At 38.3% G+C, this 13,490-nt stretch overlaps 1 protein-coding gene across 1 annotated transcript in view; it reads right to left on the minus strand.

Annotated features, from left to right (window-relative positions):
- Positions 1-13,490, minus strand: part of LOC309586292 (dermatan-sulfate epimerase-like) — a gene marked incomplete at both ends in the record, with an annotated part of 176,223 nt that overhangs the window by 88,254 nt on the left and 74,479 nt on the right. Inside the window, one exon of the mRNA XM_082303007.1 lies at positions 3,056-3,230. Within this exon, the coding sequence (XP_082159133.1) occupies positions 3,056-3,230 (175 nt within the window). The remainder of the gene's footprint in view (positions 1-3,055; positions 3,231-13,490) is intronic.

Consider the following 13,490-nt stretch of genomic DNA (forward strand, 5'->3'; position numbering starts at 1 on the left):
TTAACAAGTGAGAGGATGAGAGGATATGGCCTCAAGTTGCACCACAGCAGGTTTAGATTGGATTTTACAAAAAATTTCTTCACATAAAGGGTGGTGAGACATTGAAACAGTCTGCCTAGTGTAGTGGTGGAGTCACCATCCCTGGATGTGTTCAAATAATGTGTGGATGTGGCACTTGGTGATATGGCTTAGTGGTGAACATAGAGGTGCTTGGTTAATGCTTGGACTTGATGATCTTGAAGGTCTTTTCCAGCCTAAATGACTCTATGATTCTATGATTTGTGGAAAAAGTGGCAAGTGCTTTGTTTAAAAAAATTGAAACAGACAGAGTTTTCAGAAGATAAAAGAGTTTTTCAGAAGATTTGGTAACTTTTTATTGATCTGTTGAAAAATTATGCTTTCTGTGAGGAGATGCTGTGGCCTTTTTTGAAACAACATATTCAATCTCATGTTTTTATGAGAGACCTTGTGTTATGTTACTATGTAACACTATATACAAATCAAATCTGTTCCAGTTACTGCCTGTGTTTGGTAGAGTGGCCAGTGGTTCCAGTAAATAGCTAACACAAAGGGTAGGATGTATCTCATACATGTATCATAACTTCGACCTCCTAAAAATTGCACACTGAATTCAGACACCACAGACAGAGCCAGTGGAGAAACATCCACATTCTTGAAAGGTAATTCATCCCACTTATTTCAGACAAAATTCTACAATGCAGAATGAATTGCCGAGGATAATGCCCAGTGGTTTATTTCCACTAACCACAGAGGGAAACAAAATGACCAGCTTCAAAAAATTCCTCACTTTTGGGTGGCTAATGTTCCTGAAAAAGTGAAATACACTTGGCTTCAGTGACTATGTGATGACTGAGTCATATTTAGGTGTGCTCCTGGCAACACTTAAACATTCAGTTAACTGGACACATGAGGACAGCATCCTTGTGTTAGGTAAGACTGAAAATTCACACCACGATGCTGCTGTGTGGATGAACTGGCACTTGCTTTCTTAGTTTTAAATGTTTTATATACTGGTCCCAGCAGTATGTCTGTGCTCTGGCTGGGAAACAGTTCTCATTTGATTTCAAAATGAAGTTTTTTCTTACACTTCCTCTCCCTACCAAAATGTCTTCTAGTTAAGGACAATTTGGTCAGATGAACACAACTGGGATATTTTGCTCATGAAATAGTAAATGATACACTTAAGCATAAACTTCCAAGCACAGATTTTATGAAGACAATACTTTCTTAGTCAAAAAGGTGCTTCTTTAATAAAGTTCGAAAAACTAAACAGTTACAAGGTAAGGATATTAGGAGTAAGAGGCTAAAATTTCACATGCATCTCTGTTTTCCATATTTATCATAAAGGTTTTTTATTTCATACTATACATTTTTGGACTTCTCAGTATCATACTGATTACCTGAAAGAAGTAGGAATAGAAATTAATAAAGGACTGTGTAGGTGCAATTCATAAGTGTTGATATCAGGAATAAAATGCAGTGTTGATGTCAAGAATAAAAAGCAGTTAGCCTGGTCAAATTAAAGTTAATGTCAGAGGTAGTAGGAGTGCATCTAAACTATATTCCAGTACAGCAAAAAGCAGCACAGGTATGTAGAGTCTTTCAGTCTGAAATGAGAAGCCTGGAACAAACAAAACCAATAAAAAGTTTAGATTTTCAGGAAAATAACCCCACTTCAGTAAAGTTTAATGGATAGTGGAGTACTCAGCTCTCCAGAAGCTACTTGGAAGCCACACTGCATGAATCCCTGGAAAACATGATTGTAATAAATACCTTAGACCATCCTACTCTTCTGTGGAAAGAGAGAGTGGTGCAGTATCCTTCTAGCAGAATATCTTTTTTGGTGTTTGAAAGGCAACTGATCGTTCTGATACCTTGCTTACTGTCTTCCAGCAGGATTTCTACAGCTGCCTTAAACAGCTGAACGCTATTCACCAAGGAATAGAAAGCCAAAATCATTATATGTGGCCAAGAATTTACTTTTGTACCAAATTTTCATTTAGGAAATAACTAGACAGATCTACACAAAAGAGCTAATTCATAGGCATCTTGCTCATAAGCAGAATTCCTTTTTGTCAGGAGGTAGATTTGCCCCTCAAATGAGCAAGTATAATGTTCATGCAAAGCAGTGAGAACTGGCACAGTTGATGCTTCATTTTAGCATTTAGCCTAGAGAGTACAAAAGAGAAGTGATACTGGCAGGACTGGTTTTGGAAGGTAGCTCTGTCTTTTACTTTACCTGTGGTTTTCTTCTTGGTTGCTGCATTTGCTCTGATGTTCCCTGGCATATCCTGATAGTCGAGGTTGTCTCACTCTGAACTACTTTGTTTCTTTGATTAATAATAAATTAATAGTCTCACTCTGTCACCTACCACACTATTTGCATCACTGATTTTTTTTTTTCTAGGGGTGTAAGTGATGGTTCTGATGAATTTCACTGAATTCGACTTGACCACTCATGTTCTTTATTACGCTAAAAACAGCTGTTGTGATCAGAAACTACAATCTCAACCAGCTGCCAAGTGCAATGAACTGTCTGTTTCATCTTTTCTGCTGTGATGAAGCACATTTCTCATGCACAGCCATCTTTTGGAAACCACTAATGGGAAAAGGAATTGGTAAGCTTTTCCTGCAGATTACTGCATGGAAATTAAATAGTACTACTAATTCCATTCACTGCTGGAGAAGCAAGAAAGGAAGTGGCTTAAATAAGACAGTCTAGCAAAAGTTAATGATAAAATTAAGAATCAGATGATGTTTATGGCCTAAAAGATAATTCCCTGGAATCTTCAACCCCCTTATGATGCCCCCAAGAGGATGCAGTGTGCTGTGGGTCAGATGCAGCTCACAGGCTCACAGATGGACTACTTTCCACAAGTACCCTGTAACAATCTACAAGAGAGGGGCCCACCAGAAAACTCAAAACCAAGTAATTCACCATACAAAAACAAAACTCAAATTAGTTTCCCAGTAACTCAGGCTTATCTCCAGTTGCTGTTTGGCAGATATAATTTGAAATGGACTTTGCACTTACCCAAGAACATGCTCACACAGAAGCCTGCAGTAGTCACTGTGAGAACTGGTAATTAACAGCAGAATCTTCCCAGCATTCTTCAGTTGTTTCAGCCACTTTTTTACAGACTCGGGACATCTTTGTAAATATTTGTCTGGATGATTTTTCACTTCTGGGAAGTACATCCCACAGTCTTCTAAAAAAATTAAAACATAATTATGTTATCCAATCTTGCTCACAAACCACTTAATCCACACAACAAATATCCTTTTATGTGCAAACAACACAATTAAAATTAGGCAAAGCAATGTTTAAAATTTTCTCTGGGCTGTAACTTAATATAAACCAAAACCCCCAATCAAACCAAGAGGATTCATTGTAGCAGAAATAAGTTTGCATGACTTTTCTCTTTTACTGTGGAATTTTCATAATTATTTTGTTTGATGTTCTTTTGCTCATAATGGTTTATAGCAAAGAAATTTCAGATTATAGTTTTACGCAGGAAATAATTATTTCTTTTTGCCGTTGCTCAATTTTTGGATACTCAGCTTGTGATTGTAAAATGAGCTAAATGTTTAGAAAGTGGTAAGGACCCAAAATTCCAAAGAACACCTGTTCACTTACTTCTGACACTTTACATTAGCATTGACTGATCAGTAACATCCATTTTATTATTTTTGCATTTTTCTCAAGTAGCACTTTATCTATAAAAGGTTGATAAAGTGGCAAAGACTCATAAGTATTTGGAATACTAGGAACAGATGCAAAAACTGCCCTGTTCCAATTCGAGCTTCAATAATGTTCTTTTTGCCAAATAAAACAGCAATAGAATTTTGCAAATACACTTGGAATGTAAGATTTTTAAAAGTGTGCAAGAACACTAACTTGGCAGTAAAAGTTACCTATTCATTAAAGTCACCAATAAATATTCATCTTGTTACAGCCCATAGCTGCTTTACCAAGATGTCAAACTAACATTAAACCTACCTACATATTTCCTCTGTGCTCAAACTCTCTATAACCAATGCTGTCAAGCTAGTTAAAGGTTTAAAAAGAAATACAGTAATTGTAGAGACAGAAATGATACCAAGTGTTTGGCTCTCAGTCTGTGTATGTTATAGTATAATGAACATCATCATAGATTATTTTTCTTCCAGCACTTGTTCTATATGAAACTGTGGTCAACTTAGCTGAATGATTTAATAAATCCCAGACATTACTTAGCCTTCTGGTATGTGAGTAATGCTGCTCTCTAGTTCGAAAAAAATAAGTTTTAAACCACTTGAACTTCAGCTATTTAATGAAAGAGAACATGCATGTTTGAAATACTAGTATCAAAGAAAGACTGAAATATTCTGGGTGCTAAACATAACACTATTTCATATACTACACATTCAAACATCTACAGATGGCAGGGAACAAAAGTCTTCCAAAAGAAATTTCAAATTGGCTCTTATCCCTGGAACTAGACAGGAGGTAAAAATGTATTATTCTGTACTATGGCTTGACAGATTTCTTCCAAAAAGGTGGACTAGTATATCTGAGGAGAGTCTCTCAAGCAAAATCTCCCAACTCACAACCAGGCCACTGTTCCAGTTCTTTGTTGTATTTAGGTCAGGCTGTGTAACAGTGTGTACTAGGGGAATAGGAGTCTGTTCCTGCAGCCGGCATTATGGGATGCCATGACATTTGCCTTGAGAGCTAGCCAAGAACAATGATTCTTTTGATTAAACAAAGCAGATTTACGAAAGAAGGTTTCCTGTTGTGTTTTCCCGCCTTCTTTCCTGGGGCATGAATGTTGTTTGGGATGAGCAATAGAGTTTCTAGGAGCATAAACTTCTTTTTTTCCCCCCTCCATATTATAACTAGCAACAATATTTCATATGCTATGCTATGACAATTTTTCTTTTTTGGTGTTTTGGAAAGTGCACAACATTAGATGAGAATGAAGGGGGACACACAAACAAAGCAGGCTTGCCATTAGCTCTCAGAGGTTCAAGAAATTAAAATAAAGATGGCAAAGCTCATTTATATAACCAGTGACCTATCACTCTTTTCACTCTCAGACAGAAAGATCTGTTTTACTCCTGGACACTGTATTTTTCTTTCCTTATGAAATGCCTTCCACTGTCCGTGACCATTCTTTGATGTGCGATTTAAAGACTTTGAGTTAATTTAATCAAAACTGTCTTATTTCTCCATAATCTGTGCAGTATGTTCTACGTGACAAATCTATTATATTTGGCCTTTGAGCTACATCTGCATTGGAAAAGGCCAACAACTCTGGGTTCAATATATGAGCTGAAAGAGGATCTTATTCTAGCTTTCTATCCAGACCCTGAAGCCCAGCTGTTAATTGCAGACAAGCAATGAATCAGTTCTTGACACTGGGATCTGAAATTTGCCCCTGGGCTGTCTGCCATATCAGGCAGAGGCAGCTCAGAAGAATCCTCATTAAAGCATACTCTACTGTAATTAGGCCAGCATGGCCCAGCAAAGTAGAGTTTGACTTAATTCCTAACATACTATTGCATCTGGTGAAGACAGTTTGGTGGAATACAAACTCATACCACTAAATGAGTTTAACCACCAAAGCTTGCAAGATTTGATTGAAAGCCAAATAAAATAAAAGCCAAAAAACTTGCTCATTATCCCAGAGCAAGAGCCAATTTTCAGGGGTATAGCAGAGCCACAGGCACCTTATTGGCAGAAAGAATTGTGGAAGCTTTAACATGTGATGGAGAAATAGCATCATGTCAAACCTTCAAATGAAGCTTTTTTACCCACTATGGCATACGCTGCACTGTGTTTTTCTAAAGCAAACAAACAATAAAAATAGGAAGAAAACTCAATTAAGCAAAGCACCAGTGAGAAATGAGAAAAGAAATAATTTTATCAGAGCCAACAGAGGAAAGCAAGAATGAGTTAACAGTAATAAGTGATTATACAACTGTCACACAGCTCCGTTCTTGAAAAACAAAAAAGTAATTCTTCAGAATAACACTGTTCTTGAGAAATAAGAAATGTCCCTAGCCTGTTATACCTTCCTGATAATTCTTATGGGCCATCCAAATTGCAAAATACTCTTAAAAATGGAACTGTAAGCAAACTTTAGAAAAGTTTTATTGGTGCACAAAGTCAGTGTATCAAAGTGGGGGACTTATGGTCACTGCCAGCTTTACAACGGACGGTTTGCTGTCTGTACACTGCCTAAAATAAAACAGCTACATTTTTTCCTCTCTGTTTTATGAATATCACTTAACATACAGCTATATGGACATTGACATGTATAAATGCATACCCACAAATCAGTGAAAGCAAAACATTAACAAAACAACTATCCCAACTTTCACCTCAAAGTCTCTGTTGTTTTCAGTTGCCTTCAAGCATGCCAACGCCTTCATTAGTAACCTCTGGCTCTTTGGCAGTGTGAACACTTACTCAAAAATACCAAGAAGTATTTAATAAAAAAAAAAATGCGACAAGAAGACTGTGACAATCAACATAACAATCAACATATTTACCCCCTGTGATTTTATGAGAAAACTTAATCCAATGATGAGGAGCAGGAAACTGAATATCTAAACATTTTATACACAACTTTGGAATTTATTACATATATGTTACCATGGAAGAAATGCAATTTTTTCAATTTCCATTCTTGTTACTAAACAACTTGAAGTTTATCTCAAATCTCTGAAATGCAGCCTGGAATAGCAAATTAGCAACTAGCCTCTGTAGGGATTTATAATCATCTTCCAAATGCACTTTAAAATACAATGACTGCCTTTGCAGTCCACTAAATATCCTTCCAGAAAAAAATATGCACTTTTTAAGATGAAGATAGAAGCAATTAAAATGACCTGTCTAGAACTAGCACATATTAAAGTCCTGCCAGAGCCTCCTATCAGATCAATGTCCTGGTGTATTTTCAAAGCAAAATAATTTCCTCTATCTATATTATCAGAGGTTCCCTTGTGTCCAGTTTGGAGTTTGTTTTTTCTTGTCTTACCTGACATTTTAATTTAATCAGGATGTTCTTTGCATTGTCTTGACTTGCAGTTTAACTGTGTGTAACACAGTTGTGATAGCAAGCGTGATGGGAATTATGTAGCTGGAAATGCTGGAAATGCAGAACCCCCAGACCAAATTCAGAAGGAAGCTGTACACTGCTTGTCATGTCTTCCAGCACAGACAATAATCCAGTCCTTAAGCCAACCACCCTCCTCTACTACAGTCACAAAATTACTTTATTGAAGTATACAGTTTGATGTTCTAATATAATACATGTATTTGTGGAAAAAATAATTATGGATTTCTCTTGTGCTCTGCATTACACCACTTCTCCCTTGCAGGGTCAGTTCATGCCCACTGGCTCTGGACTCCTTTAGACTCAGCGTCTCTAAATCCGCACTGCCAGGACACTGCAGTTTTCATCCCTTAACTGTTATTTGGATTATAAAGTGGGCAAATGTTCAAGAGGTATGTTTCTGGCAAGGTTTCAGCCCAGAACTAAAACACAGGAACAGTGTATTTCTTCGTATTGTCACTGCTTCTAAGGGGCACTTACTTGATTAAATTAAAAATAATTTATCCTCTATTTATACAATTTAGCTAAGCAGAGAAGTATGAGGCTAAAAAAATCCTAGAATTCAGCCAAGAAAAATAAACTTTCAGCTGCCAATTTGTAGCTTGTATTTAGTGGCTTTAACAACTACCAATCTCTTACAATGAAAGTAGTATTTGGGAATGTGACTTTTCTCTCTTTTAAACTCAAAGGCAATATGATAGCTTACCTATTAATACCCATAGCCAAATTCTCTATAGTTCTGCCATGAGAAAGAACTTATAGCTCTTCCCTAATTTTTGTCTTAATGCCGGCTTGCACGTAACAGTTATTAATTTGATTAACAGAGTAGAATTCCAATAAATGTTATAGTCAGCAGATACAGACAACTATATTAATTGTTTATTCCTATCCACTGTAGGCTTACAGCACTTCAGGTTTCTAGAGTGAACAGAGACACTTCTTTGACCATTGTTGCTGTCTTCTTCTCCTGTCTAAATAAACTAATCTAACAACTATCATGAGCATTTAACAGAAACACAAGAAAAATACCTTCATCACAGAAGATTCTGCAAAAGAACTTAAATTTCATCTAATGAAAGCAAGTAGAGGAGAAAGGGGGTGATGGCAAGTTGGCTTTTACTTCCTTTCGTTTAAGCTGAAGTGTGTGTTCTAGTAGGAGCAGTAGAAGCAAAATGAGAGACAGAGGGAAGGAAATGTTAACATAAAGCAAGATAAGAAAAGATAGTGAAGGATGACGCAGGGATGACTGGACAAAAAATGGTTACATTCTGGAGGCCTGGGATGAGGCAGATATCAGGAACAGGGAGCAGCAGGAAGAGATAAATCACTCTCTCCTTCCCCCAGGAGATTAAAAACTTTTAAAAAGAGAATAAAAGGATGAAAGTCCTAGAAGATAGGAGGTTAGGAAGAGGCAAATGTCATAAGAGCAAAAATGAAGAGCGACAGATGTCAAATATTCTGAGTTTTTATGCTTTCTGCAATTGTCTCAATTCTTTAGAAAGACTGAGAAATTCTTTAGAAAAACTGTACTGTTTCTTAACAGGTCAAAAGGTTAAAGATCCTGGTCCAGTTCAGGCAGAAAGAACACCAGCTACTTACACTTCTTCCTTTATTAGGAGCAGACATCAAAAGAAGATACTAAGTTTGGAGACAAAGGAGATTTTAATATTATGGTACCAAATTGCTCATTCTCATCTGAAAAAAGAGAGAAGCAGAAGAGGGGAAAAAACGTAGTATGGGTGGGGTGGCCAGTGGAGACCAGAAATTCAGAATGACACCTCAATGAATTGCTACCCATCACAAGGCTGAACTTTGCAACCTGATGAACCTCTCCTTGTTGTAGCTAAGAATTCGCTTATGTGCCCAGATATATGAGTAGCTGCTTACAAAACAGAGTATCTTTCAAACTGCTCTTGTATATACAAATGAAACACAAATGGGATAGAAAAGGGGGAAAAACCCCCCAAAAATCAGACAGAAGAGAGGAGGTAGGAAATAGGAGGAGAAATGAAAAACAAACCAGTATTAAGGATAGGTTGCATTCTACTAATAATGCAAACCCATAAATAGGATGTCAAATCAAATTAAAGAGAAAACTTTTCCTCCTGTGTTCTCAGAAAAGTAGGGATTTTTATGATCACAATGTAAGCACTTTGCATGGGGCACTTGAGTTTTGAACTAATCACATATTACCAGTGGAACTACAAGATCAACTGGTTCTTCATTTGCTGCTTTTCCATGTGTTAAAGAAGATGTTTACTGCCCGTGTAACATTAACATTCTCAGTATTTTTAGCAACATCCAGCTCTGGTCAGGCAGAAATAGATCACATTTCCTAAAATAATAAATAATTTTCCAGTGATGACAACTCTGTGCTCACCTTGATTAATTTCAAGGGGGTGACCATAAGGAAAGGGTCCATGGTGGGCTAGGAAAAACATGACTACTTGGATTAATAGTGGCTGCAGTGCTAAATAAACACTTAATACACTGAACGAGACATTTTAGCAGAACACACACAAAACATCACCTCTGCAAATATTTCATGGGTCATTTCCTCTTCTACTTATTTTCTACTCCTGTGGCCTATGAGAAATTTACTGCAAAATTTAAAATGCTTTGGTAGCTAAAGATAGCTCTCCAACGAAAAATGGTCTGATTGACTAGAAATTTTCCTAAGGAAGTTAAGAGTAGATGTTGTTCCTACTGGCTTGATATTTTAAGGCAGGAACCACCACTCTTCCTCCTTTCTGAGGTGAGGTTCCCATGACAAAGGCTGTTAGGAACAGCACAGAACCTTTAGCTATATTTAAAGGGAAGTCCTAATGTCTAAATTTGAAGGTATTACTGCTCTGACATCTTAGCTGAACATCACCCCCTAGCAGGGGGTAGAACCAAAGACCTCTGATGGACAGCCCAGAACCTCATGGATGTGCAAGATTTAAGGGCTGGCCCTAACCAAAGTCAGCTTCAAGGTGAGGCTGCATAATTTCTTGAAAACTTAGCTTATTAACAACTTTTCCCCAAAAATTTTTCAAGCAAGCTTAAAAAGTATCATTTCCTGACACCCCCCACCATTTCCTATCTGGAAGAACCCCATTCAGTCTGCCCCTAACCTTCACCCTCCTTCTTGTTAGCCCTGCCTCATGTCCCACCACATCAGCAGTGTCCTGGATGCAGAACAGTCAAGACTCCTAGGAGCGCAATGCCACAGCCAGATGCTGGCATGGCTTTTGCATGTAGTGTTACTCCTACTTCTTACTGAGGTCCATGGACACTGAAAGAGAAATCCAGGCTGCTTTCATACGTTTTCTGTTCTTACTGGTGTTCCCAAATGGCTGATTTAACTGCTCCCTCAGCCAGAGTCAGACCCACGCTGCAGTCTTTGCCCTATCTCATCCCAAGCTTGCAAATCCCTTCCTTTAGAAAAGGGAAACAACACAAATAAAAAAACTTAGGAGAAGCACATGTATATCGCAAAGTCTGCAGCCTGACTTCACCCTGACTGCTGACACATGGTATTTGTAAGGAAGTTGTCTTGATGTAGGTAGTTTGAATGACCTTCCATAGTTTTGTATACACAAATCTTGGAGACAGAATTTCTTTCTTTCTTTTCTTGTTTTTTTTCTTTTCCTTCTGTTTTTATGTTAATATTTATATCAACACAGCAATGTTTCCCCAGTGCACTATAAAGCAGGAAGGATGTACTTTGGAGGTAGGACAGGATCTGTTGCTGTATTTTAGAGGAAATTATTTATTTCTCAAAAGAATTCACTTCCTTGCTTTACATTACCATGCTAGTTTGCAGTGTAACAGACCAGATTTATCAAACTGTATGAGACCAGCCAATTTCTGATGACACTCTGGCAACTCATGGGATGAGCACTAAACTTGTGCAGAGGTAACTACCCTTTGCTGGACAAACATTCAGTTAAATTAAGTCTGATTCTCCAGATCCTCCCTACTGCACTGTGTGAACAATTAAAGTGAATAATCTGCAGGCAGAAAAATCTGCTCTGTTCCATTGTCAAGAATGTCTTCTGATAGGATTCATGCAACACACTTACCTATGCTCGGAAGTGAAAGACTGAAAGGTGATACAGTGATTGCTCAAGGCAACACAACCAACATTTTTTCCTGCTGTTAAAGATTTATATGCATTATTTGTTATATAAGTATTGCCATTAATATTTACAGGAAGACAACCTATCAGTGGGAAATTACCATAAAAATTCTGGAAATCTCCATCTATATTCAGCCTGCTAAAGGTACTGATCCTTATACACATATTTGTCATACAAACTTGCCGTAGACGTATATTTGAGATTTTTCTTTGATATACATTACAACTATTTGTGCTCAGCACCTACTTTCCTGACAAATTTTGCATACTTAGATGCCTGTTAAACTCTACCTGTTGTCAATTCACCTTTAAAACACATCCCCTGCTAAAGACATCCTAAAAAATCCTGCAGAACAATTTAGGATGGAAGGATGAAATTGTTTTGTTCAACTGAATACAGCTAAGTAGGTGGGAAATGGGATCTCTTCAGGATGCTGCTGCAGTCTAATTTAACAGGAAGTCAAATATTCAAGTACCGTTTTATTTATGAGTCTGATGAAGGTTACTTGAGTACATTGGCTTGTGTAAAATGTGCTTTTATGCTTGGTGTGGAAATGAAATGCATAATGAAGAAATAAAATACAGTAGATAGATATTTTACAATGACACACAGACTACAGTTGCTGATAAACTAAAAATCCTACTCAGATGTACTGCTCCACCAAGAAGACATTACAGGTAATCCCTGCTTCTGAGATCTCAAATTCAAATAGCTCTGGGGAAGAGATGAAACTCTTTTTGAAGCTTTGAAAGCATCAGCTACTTTGAGGCACTTGTTCCAGTAAGAAGGAAGTTCAAGTTCTCAGAAATATTTTTCCTGGAAGCAGCATCATCATCTACCTCTTAATATGCACATGCACATACTAACACACAAACAGAGAGATATATGTATGTATATTAAAGAAAAACAATATTTTTTCTTTAAACAAGAAATAATCCTTTTCTGTCTCCCAAGAAACTGTGCACTGCCAAGGACAAATGGTGTTAATTCAGGCCTCCTGGTCTGCAGTTGCAAACTTTCCAAATGGTACAGATGGACCAAGAGCTGCAAGCAGACTCCAGTTTTACTTCCTACATAACATTCTGATACAGATGCCACATCCACATTTCAAGAACAATCTGATGGGCAGTGGGAAACTGCAAGCAACAAGCACCACAAGAATGGGGTAGGGAGAAGAACTATGTGTAAAATGAGGCATTTAAAATGTATCAGAAAATAAGACACTTCAGAAGAGTGTGACCAAGGGAGATTTGTAACAGGCTATTATCCTTTCACGTTTATGATTACCCTGTATATACAGAAAGTTACTGGTCGTGTGCTTTCTGTGATCTCATTATTTTTATAACTTACCAGTAGTGTTCAACAATAACTACTCCTCCTGTAGGTGATGTACTACCTTCTGTTATGCTTACCATCACATTTTAATACATACAATGAAAGCCTTACTCTTCTTACCTGGGATCTCACCCTAGCTATCCTGCTAATACAGCTCTCAAATCACACACATACCAAGTGCTTTTCATGGTTCTGGCCTACAGAGCTACATGAATCTGGCTGAGGCTGCGGAAGTATATTTCCAGTCCCCATGTACTGAAGAAATATTAACAGGAAGATGTACCAAGAAGAGCCATCAGGATAAGGCTCCAAGAGCTCAAATGACAAGGAGTCAGGGTGCATTCAGACCGCGCAGTTAGACGCAATATAAAGGGATTCATTGATCTCTAAGAAGCCGGCACAGCTGGAGGAAGCAAGGCCTCCATGTGTGCGTATTTGTTCATCTCAGTAGTCCAGCCACACGGCACTGGAAAGAGAGAGAGAGAGCAGCTTCCCGGAGCAGGAGCTCGCCCTTGCAGGCGCTGCGTCCCTGCCGGGTCCATCGGCCCGCTGGTGCCATCTAGCGAGGGGGGCCCCGCTCGGGACCAGCGCCGGCGCTGGCACCGCGGAGGCGGCTGCGCCTTCACTTCAAAGCACCGCAGCCCCCCTGCTACCGAGAGCCGCCACGCCATGGCCGTCAGGAGCACGGATCCCAGCTATGAGTTTCTTCCCTTTTCTGTAGTTATTGAAACCTTCTTAAATTTCCAGACAAAACTTTTAAAAGACGGAACAGAACTGAAACGTGCAGTTCCACAGAAATGACCCCACATGGCAGTGGTCCTCGAACAGCAAGTGTCAGAGGTCAGGGCATGGGTGTGGAGGAAGGCTTCATGGAAAACACCGGGTGATTTGACAGCTTAAACATGAA

This window comes from Coloeus monedula, assembly GCF_965178545.1.
Source record: "Coloeus monedula genome assembly, chromosome: 2".
In the NCBI taxonomy this organism is placed as follows: domain Eukaryota; kingdom Metazoa; phylum Chordata; class Aves; order Passeriformes; family Corvidae; genus Coloeus; species Coloeus monedula.